This window comes from Leptosomus discolor, chromosome 6 (assembly GCF_034619465.1).
Source record: "Leptosomus discolor isolate bLepDis1 chromosome 6, bLepDis1.hap2, whole genome shotgun sequence".
Taxonomy (NCBI): Eukaryota; Metazoa; Chordata; class Aves; order Leptosomiformes; family Leptosomidae; genus Leptosomus; species Leptosomus discolor.
In genome coordinates, this window is record NC_141396.1 from 52,723,406 (window position 1) to 52,736,014 (window position 12,609).

Consider the following 12,609-nt stretch of genomic DNA (forward strand, 5'->3'; position numbering starts at 1 on the left):
TTCAAAATACCTGTTTTGGAAATTAGGAGTCACAGCCTAGATACTTGGAGGCCACAGCCTAGATACTTGGTTGCTCTGAGCTGGTAAATGTCTGTGGATTCCACTGATGGTATTGACATGGGTCTCTCAGCTGAAATGCTGGAAACAACATTTATTATAATGCAAATTAAAATTTCCATGTCGATGTGCCAACTGAACTTTAAACCTATTCTGTTGTAAGTTAAACATGTAATTTGACTGGTCTTAACTTCCCTAACGCAGGTTCTTGGTCAAGTTATTCACTAGTGTAGGTAGAATAAGCAAGGTTAAAAATCAGAGGGCATTAATGACTGTGACAGCTATTAGCTGATATGATGAAACTATTCTCTTTAGACCAGTGGAGTGCTGGCTCCTCTAAACAGCTGAAGGAGAAGCCCTCTCAACAAAAAATCTTCAGAAATTAGTGTTGTCAAATGTCATTTTGTGGCTGAGTTTTCCAATGTTTTCCTATAGTAGTGCAGAAATAGGATTGAAATCTGTTGAAAACTTATTCTGTTAAGAGATGTGTTTCTTTTTTATTTGCATATCCACTTTCTCTTACATCCTTTGATCAATTTTCTTCCTGTCTAATAACAATCTATTCTGGATGAATTAATTTTTCTAAATTTTCCCTATTGACTTTGAGAGGTTTTAGTAGTTTACTATAAAGACCTCTTCCCCTACTTCATTCTGGTAGCATTTCTTTGTTGGATATTTTTTTAATTATCTCTTCTGCAAGCATGGTTTTGTATCTGTTTCTAAATCAGTCTTCATTGTTAACACGATTTCTTTTTGACTCTTCCACTTACTCTTTTGGAACGAGGACAGAAACATAGGTCTTGTTCATCTTTGCTTTCCAAATGTATGTATGTATTTGAGTAAATCTGCACAAAAATTTTTGCATGGTTTTGGGGAAGGAGGGATGGAGGGAAGACTGGGACTTGAAAGCATTAGTCAAGGCTAAGGCAGGGATTGTTGTGACTTTTGTAGTGGTAATTATTTCTGAACTTTCTGAACTGCTTCAAAACATGATCACATAACTGTGTGCGTCATTGTGAGAGACAGAGAAATTAATTTTTTTCTAAAGTCTTGCATCTCCTCAGAAAAATTCTTTGGTATTACATAATTGCCATTGTTCTTTTGCATGTTTTTCATAGCATCCTCCTGGGCAGTTGAGAAGGAAGTACAGTTCCTGCTCCACTATTTTCCTGGATGACAGCACAGTCAGTCAACCAAACCTCAAGTATACCATCAAATGGTGGGTTTTATAATATTATTTTTTTTTGCTAGATTGTACGGTGTATATATATGTATTTACATATGCATGTTTCTGAATCATTACTAAGCAAGCATCTCAAAGGTGTTCATTTTTGAAGTAGTAAATTTATTTGATACAGTCATGCTCCAGAGGCAGTTAATAGGATGATTAAAGGATATTACTCATATTTCAGGTCTCTGTAGAATCAACCCCTCAATACTGCACATCTCAACAGAAAGCAGGAATTAAGGATCTCAGATTCCAGCAGCTGAAATCCTTGTGCTTCAGTGTTCAACTGGGTGCTTGCTTTGGATGAATCTTCAAAACTAACTTATTTAGAATTTCAGAATTATCTGAAATTGAAGAGCTCTTTTCTGTTCATGAGAAAATGCTCATTTGCTAAGCTTTCCTTCCAGTTTTCTGTTTTAAATGGAAATTAGTTGCCTTCAGATTAATTTCCTTATGGAGTACAAGGGTACTGGCAGTTTATTACAGAGCAGTGGGGAGCTTTTGTATGTGGTGCACACATGGGCTTTTACTTCAGGTGACGTCTCAGATGATCATTTCACGTTTCACCTTTTTACATTTGGAGAGAAATGAAATTGATAGTTGTAGTGTTCTTTACATTTTGTACAGTAAGGGAAAAAAATTAGAGAACAAATGCTCAGGCATTTTATGCTGTTTGTTTATTATGATGCTGATAATACTGTCCTGATTTGTTTGTAGGATGGCTACCTTGGTGTACTTGTATGCGAAAATTTATTAAGACAAAATCTATGCTACAGAGATACTTACCTGAGAGACAAATGTATTTAGACTAACATATCCAAAGGAGATAGTAATGTTGGTGGTGACTAAAACTTGTTCTTATTTTTTTTTTTTTTTTTAAAAAGAAAAAAAGAGAGGAGTGGAGAAGGGATTTGAAGTCAGACTGACACTGAATTCCTTATCAGCTGTTTCTGCCTGAAACATAGTCTTGCTTTTCCTCAAGTTTCTTTAATTAGTAACTTAAAAATAATTCAGCTGAATGCTGGAAAAAGGTTTTTTTGTTTTTGAGGGTTTTTTTACCTCCTGGAATCTCATACTCTTCTGCTCTAAAATCCTTTGTGTGCAGGTTTTTGTAAGTGCAGCCTTTTGGGTGCATTTTGGGTCCCTTTTTGCATCAGAACTGGGACTGCTCGTGAAAAGAAGCGATGGGTTCAGTTGTCTGCAGCAGCTCAGAAGTGTTTTTGGTGGGCCACGGTGGCCAGCAGCAGCTTTGTGAAAGACAAGTTGGAGGGGAGCAAGGTGATGATGTTTGGGAGAGACCTGGGGTGTGTGGCTGGGGGCAGAGCTGCAGGAGGAGAGGGCACGTGTCTGGGCAGAAGAGCCGGCGCTGGGCCCAGGCGGGGGGAGTCGTGCAGGGCTGGGGCCACGCTGCTGGCCTGGAAGGGCTGGAAGCTGCCAGGGGTCAGAGGGTTTGAAAAGGGGTTATGTGGGGTGAGAAACTGGACTCCGGCACATGAGGCCTCTGGGTGAGGAGACATTTCGTCCTCTTCTCTCCTGTCTGGCTGTGCATTTAACAGATTTCAGGGTGGGGAGATTGCAGTATTACTGCTTTTGTAGTACAACTTCGTTTCTGGCAGTCTCTGCAGATAAATGACTATTACACGTAGGTAAATCTATGAAGGATGTATTTGCCTGGTTCATTTATTTCTTCTGGGTTATGCTACACACAGGTGTGTTTAAAATATTAGCCCATCTGCTGGAGATCTGCAACATCGATGGGGTGGCCAGGGTAGGGTGATGGAAAGCTCATAAGCTTCTTCCCTGCACACTGAGTGCCAGCTGAACCAGCGTATGAAAAGCAGAATGAAACTTGAATCTGAGTTAATCTGTTACAGCTCTGAAAGACTTTCAGATTCTGATATGGATTTCTAAATAGTAAATATTTTCTAAACTTAATTTGACATTTTGTTACAAAAGCAACCATATGGGCACCAAGCAGAGCTCTGCACATAGATTCTTGCATCTGCTTTCATAAAGTGAACTGGAGCTGCAAGTGTGTTCCTAGGGGCATAATTTAAAAATAAATTTTAGGACTAACTCATTTTGTGAATAGCTTCCAGTCAAATTAAATTCATTCATAAGTGTGTTTTCTGTGTTCATTGGGGACTGTGTCCTTTGTACACAGTGTCCTCTGTGTCCATGGTACACTGTATCTCTTAATTCCTTAAATATGCATCTGCAGGAAAAACAAAACAAAACAAAACAAACTTTAAAAAGCATTCATGTTCTAAAAACTATTAATTCAGCCAGGTAAAAGCTATGATGTTCATACAAAGTTAGTAAAATATATTTAGTTTCAAGTAAGAAAAAATACCTTGAACATGGCTGTTCAAAAAAACAAACAAACCAACCAACCTGAAATAATTTAAAGTTCTACTAATGGGGTAGCTCCAACATACTGTTTTCCTAACACACAGTATGTCAGTTTTTGTGTGAAAATTCTGGAATAAAATTACAGAGACAACCAATGGACTCTTAAAGGGCCTTTTGTGGAAAAAAGAAAAATGGTAATTTCGCATCAGTATAAGACATAAGCATCTTACAGTGAATCACTGACAAATTGTCAACAAATAGAATCAGTAAACTCCCTCCTTCCCGTTTTAGCTTTGACTGGGTTTTACGCTGCTGAAGCAAGTAGAGAGGGTGCTGGTGCTGCTTTATCCTTCAGTAAAGCTCTATCATGAGTAAAGCATGTGTCCCTTCAATAGAGCTGGAGTCATGAGTTGGAAACTGGAGAATAACCATGCGAAGCCATGTCTTAATTTTCTTCAGTCTCAAATGTGAATGAGATCAGTTAGTGATATATGTAATTAAAATCTTAGCTGTCTGTGAATATAAGGACACTTTTTGTCTTTGCACAGAATATAAACAGAGGTACTTTGATGTGTGACTGAGAACATGGGAAATGCATAATGCACTAAGTTATTCAGGGAGTTGTCTTTCCTGAGTTAAAATAAGTAACTTGATACCATAAAACTGTAGAGGCCTGGTATTTGAGTCTGGTGTGTGAGTAACTACATAGAAAGACAGCCAGAAGTTAATGGACTTAAATATAAAATCATAAGCCAACAGTGATTAAAACATTTCATGTTAGCCTGGCAGCATCAGCAAACAATAAAAGAGAATGTCCGATGGCTGTGATGCTTTATCTTCAACCGTGGAAGTCAGTAGGAGTTTTATTGTGGAGTAGGGCATTAAATGGAAGGTATGTGCAACTTGGTATGTGGAATATGAGTATTTTTGTAAGGTACTTCAATTCTAGTGAAAAGGAGGAGCTCAGAGTGTGCTGAACAAATACTTTAAAATTGTCTGTTTACAGCAGTTTTCCTGTATCTAACTGTGAACAGAGGAAAATAGGCTGTTAAGCTAACTTTGTCATGCATTGTGCTAGGTTTTAAATGTGCAAGTTAATATGACAATATAATTTGAGAATCCTGAAATATTAACTCTGTATTTTTCTTTACAGTGTAGCTCTTGCAATATATTACCACATCAAAAACAGGTATGTGAATAATGAAATCTTGTACTGAAGATATCTTTAATCAGAACAAATGAACTGCCCAAACCCAAACTGCCCAATACATGCTCTGTTTCTTTCAAAATGTTTTTGGGTAGTAATTTTTGTATTTCCCATACTAGAAATGAGAAACACGTTCTTTTGTGGTTTTGTATGTATTATTTTTCTTAGAAAAATTAAAATTAGAGGATTACATATCATAAATCTGGAAATATAGTTTAGAGTTGAAAAATTTTAACAATTCCGTGTTCGGTTTTATGTGCACTGGGCACTTCTGCATTGTTGCATATGTTGCAGTTACATATGGAGAAATCTAAATAGTGTCTTTCAGATCTATATTTTTTAGCTACACCTTTGTAAAGTTAACTGTGTAAATCAATGATCACTTACTGTTAATGGATTTTGAAATAAAAAACATTAATTATACAGTAAGAGTAACACTGTGAATAGATGTAATTCAAGATGGCTCAGAAACAGGGCAGGTCCTGGCTTATCTCTTCTGGTGTAATATGGTTTAGATCTCTGTTCAGTGAAGTTGATTGAAATTGAATAGAAAACAGGTTCTCTAAAAAATAACTTGGTACATAAATTAACTTTCTTCATGATGAATTGTGCTTTTGTATCTTAAATTCCCTGTCCTCGTGACGTGTCACAAATAATATTTCCTGGCATTTCAAGAGAGATTGTATACTTCAAGTGACTTCTGTGTCCATGGCTTTTCAATGTGTCTTTCCAGAGAACTTGGCTTAAATTTCAATCTAACAAGCCACTTACATGTTTTTTCTTCTGGACTGTAAGAAGTCCAAATAGAACAAAAGGAATTACTCATAAGTTTAAAGTTAAGCTAGTATGTCATTCGGGACCATGTTTCAGGTCACTGGAACCCATCACCCTTCTTGAAACAAGGCTGACATCTAAAGAGGAATCTTTAGAAGTGCATGAGGGCAGAAAGGCTTAGGGCTTGATCCCTGCTGAAAGCTCTTAGAAGACTTTGCAAGACGTCAGTGGGCCTTGGACTGAAACATGACAATATATAAAGCAAAAATTGGAGTGAAATCTTTCTGCAAACTTATGATCTCATTTCCCAGGAAATCAGGCATTAGTGATCATGCTTGGATTACTTGTTTATCCATCTGTGGTTCCCTTTTCCCCCCTATCCTCCATTGTCCCTGAGTTAGTTTGGCTAGCTACTCAATTTTTACTATGCTTCACTAAATAAATAATAGAGATATCAAAGATAATCAGACTCTAAAGATTTGTGGAAATAAGTTATTCTTAAGTGCTCTGTGAAGTATCATATCAGTTGAGTAAAAGGCTTAGGAGAATGGGGCACATTTGGGACTACAAAGAGTGAGAAACTTCAGTAAGAGTTCACAGTCGAGCAGGCGGACTCCAGAGCCAAAGCAATCCAGAGCCAAAGTACTCCAGACTTGCTTTGTGCTGATTGCCATGGAGCTGATTCCTGTCTGCAGTAAATTATGCCTGTTTGTGCTGTTACAGAACTTGATGCAAATCTGTCCTACAACTACTAGACAGAGAGGCTAAGCTTTTAGAAACTGAAAAGTCCCATGTCAGTGTTTTGAAAACAGATGCATTCTGAATGTTATTGTCTTGGGAAACTTGCTATCTGTCCTTTCGCTTTTGGGATGGAGAGGTGATTTATTGAGGAAGAACTGGTTGCCGCTTCTCCTTCCTGCAGCTGCTGGGGGTGGGGTGGGTACACGCACCCTCTGCCACGCTCAGGGCAGGTGGGCTCGGCAGTGGTGCTGGAGCAGGCTCGTGTACATCAAATAACTCTGAAATGAAGGATGTGAAGTGACTGTTCTGTCTTCAGTTGTCTCTGGTTTAGGAACGGAGGGACAACGTGGTAACAGCATTCAGTTGTACTTACTGCTGAAACAGCAATAGCAAAACGTATGTTCTGTTTCCGGCCATTATAGGTGAAAAGGAAGTTGTTGATGTATGTGCTAGATTTTGGTTCGTTATGGGGTGTGGGGAGTAAGAAGCCACTGTAACTCTTACACAGACTCCAGGCTGATTTTGACAGAAAATGAGTCAAACACTGCTCTGCCAGAGAAGAATTCTTTTCAGTCAGTATTTAGTTGTTCCTTTTTTTTCTGCATAGTAGGCTTAAAACTAAATTACTTCCCAATATTCCAAACCATCACCAGGCCCAGATTTTTGAGAAACTATGCATGAAATAGACTGTTCCTTCTTATATTTCTCACATTTCTTTCAATTGTAACATTCTAGTTATCATCTCTTCTTTTTGCAGAGTCTCTGAGCATTGTTACATTGATTGGCTTACTGCAGCTTTTGTTGTGCTTAGTAAAAGACTACACCTATCTTGTTTTCAGAGGAATGCATAAGTATTGGTGAATTTGCTAAGTAAACAAACAAAATAAAATAAACCCCTACAAACTAACCATGAAAAAATGCTGAGATCAATTAGTAGATGGTTCATTTTTGAAAGATAACAATGTGAATTTGTACTAATGAAGATGAAAACCTATCAGCTCTTTTTGTGTGTGTGTGCATAATAGATTTTTTTGAGGGCAATCACATTGTGCCTTCATAACAGCTACAGCAGCTACAGCATGAAGAAATAAAATAGGAAATTCTTTCTTTCTCTCTTTTCCTTGTGGAGGGCCACAGTTTAATGTAGCGCATCAGTGAATTTTAGTGAGACTGCTGCACTAAGATACTAGCCATTTTATGTAGGGGTGAAAGAGTCTGGCCTAAAATCCTTGCTGATTAGGAATTTTCTAGTAATTACCTCAAATCTGATTTTTGTTTTAATTTACGTACTTTTTTTAAAAAAAAGTCTTTATTTACAGTGTTAGCAGCCTTTATAGCAGAAAAAATGTCACCTTCAGATGTTGAGGTTTAAATGTTAGCTGCTAGTAAGTACATTTTGTAGACTTGAATCTGCTGTAAAACTCGTGTTTGCCTGCTCTGAGACACACGTGCTGCTGAGTAAAGATAGAAAACGTATTCAGTGTTTTCTCTCTTAAGAACTCTATGACCAGAGTACCAGGGATGCTATAAATAAAGATGGGATTGTAATAAGTGGGTCACATGGATGCGTATGTCCAGAAAGTGTCCAGTTCTAACTGGTACTGTTATACCACTCGCTTTTGTGATTGTTAGTGTTCCTGCCAAGATTACACACAGCAAAAACCTTATATTGCATACCGGAGGTTAGGCTTGTGAAGTTACATCAACTTGCGTGCTGATCTTGAGCAACAGGGATCTGAGGGAGAAATAGCAAATAAAACCAATGATTAGGAATATAATTTTGTCTGGCTTTTTTTTTTTTGTATGTACTTGTTTGTGTTTTCAGAAATCATTAGTAGATAGGGTTTTACAAATAAATAAAAAGTGAAGTATGTCTCTCATAACTAAAGGATAACTGTAAAAATAATGTTGCATATTTGTAAATGTTCATGATGTTGACAATAAAGGAAGAGGAGGAATTACGAGATTGCAAGGATTAATATGATGAAGTTAAGAAAAGGAGAGTAAGCCAGGCTGAATTTATTATAAGTTTATAGTAGTAATTGTTAAGCTGTGAAGAAGCCTCACAGTAGAGAACACAAAAGCTGTATATCTTGGGCATTGAAAGCTAAAAATTTTAGTGTACTTTGTAATATGGATTTCATATTACATCTGAACCTTATGACAGAATAGGTCCAACTGATATTTGAACATCATGTTTCTGCAGCATTTCCAAGCACCCCACAGCATGAGGAGTATTGGAGTTGTAACGATTCACTTGTGTCTGTCTATGAGAGCTGCCTGCTGTCATATTCAGATAATGACACTACTTTGGTTTTAATACTTTTTAGGGACACAGACGGAAGAATGCTCTTAGATATTTTTGATGAAAACCTTCATCCCCTTTCGGTAAGTTCATCTGCCTCTTCTTCCCTTTCATGTGAACTATCTTTCTTTCTGTCTGCTTCGTTTTGTTTCAGTCACCTATTTGGAAGTATTTCTTCCTTAGAAATCCGAAGTGCCACCAGACTATGACAAACATGACCCGGAGCAGAAACAGATTTACCGCTTTGTTCGGACGTTGTTCAGTGCTGCTCAACTGACTGCTGAATGTGCCATTGTCACCCTGGTGAGTGTCAGAGATGACATCAACCATCTGACAGACCCAGTTTTGTTCTTAAAGCTTGGGTTTGTATGAGTTAGTAATCTAGGTGCTACTGGAGAATTTTTTCTCAGCAAGGAGACAAGAAAATTTCTTGATGGGAAGAGATACTACAGTTCACTTTCTTGGGGAGATTAAGTGGTGGAAGAAGAGATTGGGTAACATGCGACACAGAAGCCGGGGTTATGGCTTGCACTCACAGACTGATAATGTTACAGGCCACCAGGGTGATTAATAGAAAATGCAGGTGGCATAAGTGGTCTGAACAGGAGGGAATGTTAAAAGCTGAAAGGCTTCCACTTTTGGGGGGTTTGCTGTGTATCATTGTAGCTCCCAGCAGAGACTCAGGAACAGCTGTAGGTAATTTAATAGCACTAATAAGAGTTGATGGGCGCGAGAAGGATTCGGTGAGTGACTGGGACATGTTGGTGATGACACATCTTTTACTTGCACTGTACTTGTCTTTCAGGACCGTGTCATAGGGTTGGACAATTGTACTCAAGGCTGAAGTTTAGCTACTTAAAAATAGCGCAACACAAAAGAAGGTTCAGCTTTTCAGCTGGTGTGGATCAGCATAGCAATGTAGATTAAAGGAGCTAAAGTGATCTCTACCAGCTGAGAATTTCTTAATTTTCCTGAAATTTTTATCCTGCAAACTCTGACAAGCCTCTTCAGCTTTCAGGCATGATTTTGGCCATGTTCTTGACTCAGACATTTTAAAAGAACAAAATGGGGTTTTACCACTACAACATGCGATTTCATAACAGCTTTGTTACGCACTTTAGATGGAAGAAGGGGAAATTGGAGAAGGTGGGTTTTGAAGCCCAGACCTACACATTTCCTTTTAATGTCTCTTCCTTGGCTCCTAAGGTTAGTAGGCAGGCTTTTCTCCTTCAGACAGTCAGAACAAATTGTACTAGCCAGTACAGAACAGGAATATGAGTGAAATAGGGCAAGAGACACCCTGCAGTGCTCCACCCTTACATTTTGAAGTGTTACTCTACCTAGTTACTTGACCCAGCCATTACTTGTTTTCTGAAATGACATTTTGTCTGTCTCCTTTGCATAATTGCACTAAGTGCTTGTCCTTCTCCTTTTTCTTCCTAAGTGTTTCCTGCTGGAGGCAAGATACGTTGTGTGAATCAGTATGTTCTTCTGTAATTTAATTAATCTACTGTCAAATACAGTGGAACCTTGTTGTAATTATCTGTTGTTCCATCTCAGGTTGTTTGATCAATGAGGGCACTGTTAAGTAGAAAGGAAGAGGGTTGTTTTGTTTTTTTTTTAATGACAGTATCTTCCTGTTGTTGCAATGCATGGAAAGATCTTAACAGATCTTGTTAACCCTGGCATATATTTCAATATCTTTCACTTGTAACTACTTCCCTGCCTCTTCTGGTTCTCATGTGGTTTCCTTGCAAGTAACTCTTTTGGTGTCATCTGCAATGAAGTACTAATTTTTTTTTTATCTCATTTGTTATATTGCAGAGGCAGTTTCCATAGTTGTTAGTGCTTGAAAACTTAGATGGCTTGGGTTTTTTACACAAAGCAATGTTAACAGATAAACTGTTTTATAGCCTAGTTCTCAAAGCAGCCATGCAGATATTTGCAGATAGGTTTGGTGCAGGTGATCAGCGTTACTGTTCTGCTATTCTTGCCCATGTTTCCAGAAAGTTTCAGAGTTTTTGGATAAATAGCGTTCTACAAGTATGAAATTCTGCTGCTGCTGTTTTCAGTTTCCTCTGTACTTCTAGGTCCTATTCTGTTATCTGTTGATATTATCAGGAGGGCCGCAGAGACAGATTGTGTTGTTTCTGAAATGTTCAAATGTGGAAATTAATCCATTAAAAAGCAATCAACCCTTCTCCCTTCCCCACACTCCTGAAATGTTAATTGTGTTGATACTGCTATTTATGAACCCTCCAAGTGCTTTCCATTTTGATATCCTGTCTGGAGAAGAAGAGAACCACATTCTCTGCTGGAGCCTATGCTTTGCCATAGTCTGGCCGTCCATCAGAGAGCAATCTGATAGCCCTGTCTGCCACTCGTTCCTCCTGGGAGGGTTGCCAGAAGGCAGGAAGTCTGTCTGTGGAGATGGCAGTACATTTTGAACAAGATGCTACAACTATTACTTTTCTTTCACTCACTGTTTAAAAATTATTTTTAAATGATCCTAACCACCCTTTTTTACTGCCCAGATTATTAACATGGTCTAAGGTGTGTAGTTGAATGTACTCTCTGTTCGTCCTTTTACATGCCATTAGCTAGGTAGAAGCAGCAGTTACATTTGGTTGTATAGCAGTCTCTATGTTCAGCACAGGAGCTGAGTAAATGTGAAACTCCAGGCTGTTAGATAAGCTGGTCTCCAGCAAAAAGCCGGCATTGTGTTGCTTCAAGCACTTAATTAAAATAATTCAATTAAAGCTTCCATTATTACAGCAAAACCAATTTATAATTAAACAAAAAATTTAATTTTCACACAGCCTCCAGAGCTGCCAAGAGATTTCCCATACTGATAGGTGCAAAATTAAAATCTTGGGTTGAAACAATTAAATAATAATTCATGCTATTTATAAAATAATACCATAAGAATAAAATTAGTTTTAAAAATTGTGTTACTAATTTAAAGTCTTGAAATAATGGGGTTTTGTCCCAGTGAACAGCTGAACTACACTCTGTGACCTGACTTTATGAGAAAAATAATACACATGTGCTTCTTCCTTGACCCAGAGTGTTCCCACGCTTGCTAAAACTGAAAAATACCTGTCTCATCTTCACCGTCTCAAGTGCAGAGGTGGCAAGTTGTACTTCTCTTAGTCTACTTGGATAGCAAATAAAAACGTGAACAGGAGCATTATCCCAACCAACAGGAAAACAATACAGTGTTTACATGTCATGAGAATTAAATATTTATGCTTTGTTCTTTTGTTCTATAAAAACAATCCTATTCACTAGACCTGAAGAGGAGAATGGTCTTCTGCTTTGCCTTGGCATGACTTTCTTGAGTTTTTGCAAATAGGCCAAATCTAAGGCTCCTTATATGCTTCTGTGACCACAGCAGTTCCAAAGAGGATACATTTTACATTTGCAAATATACAAATAGGCCAATATGCTGAGTCTATATGGTATAGACCGATCAGATACAGTGATGTGTACATACATACAGTACATGAGCTGAATTATTTTTGCAGAGTTCAGAGGACTGTGCTGTTGAAATATGCTACAAAGTTCGTACTGTGACTGAGAGGATTTGATACTGGGATATTTGAAATTTGAAGTATGTAAGAATAAATTCTCCTTATGAAAAACAGGGATTTAATTAATCCAGCCAGATGTTCCTGAGTTCTTACTGTACTCTTCAGTCACATATTCAGCAACTAGGTAGAGAGAGAATATTGTTGAACTGTGTTGTGAAAATTACAGTATTTGAGAAGAATTTTGTTTTCTGTGTGTTTGGAAAGGAGAAAGCTTTTAATTTATTTCCTTTCACTGGGATATTTTTACTTTTAAATGCTGATAAAATACTTTTTTAATATATATATATATTTCAGTTGAAGTATCAAAATCTGATACTTGTTTAAAAGAAAACAAAACCACAGAAGAAAGTGA

At 37.7% G+C, this 12,609-nt stretch overlaps 1 protein-coding gene across 3 annotated transcripts in view; it reads left to right on the plus strand.

The window, feature by feature from the left end:
* The window catches only part of CCNY (cyclin Y), a 124,099-nt gene that overhangs the window by 90,681 nt on the left and 20,809 nt on the right, over nt 1-12,609 (plus strand). For all 3 annotated transcript variants that reach the window (XM_086466641.1, XM_086466642.1, XM_086466644.1), the window contains 4 exons: nt 1,176-1,276; nt 4,791-4,826; nt 8,690-8,747; nt 8,848-8,967. In XM_086466641.1, coding sequence (XP_086322767.1) covers nt 1,176-1,276; nt 4,791-4,826; nt 8,690-8,747; nt 8,848-8,967 — 315 coding nt within the window. The remainder of the gene's footprint in view (nt 1-1,175; nt 1,277-4,790; nt 4,827-8,689; nt 8,748-8,847; nt 8,968-12,609) is intronic.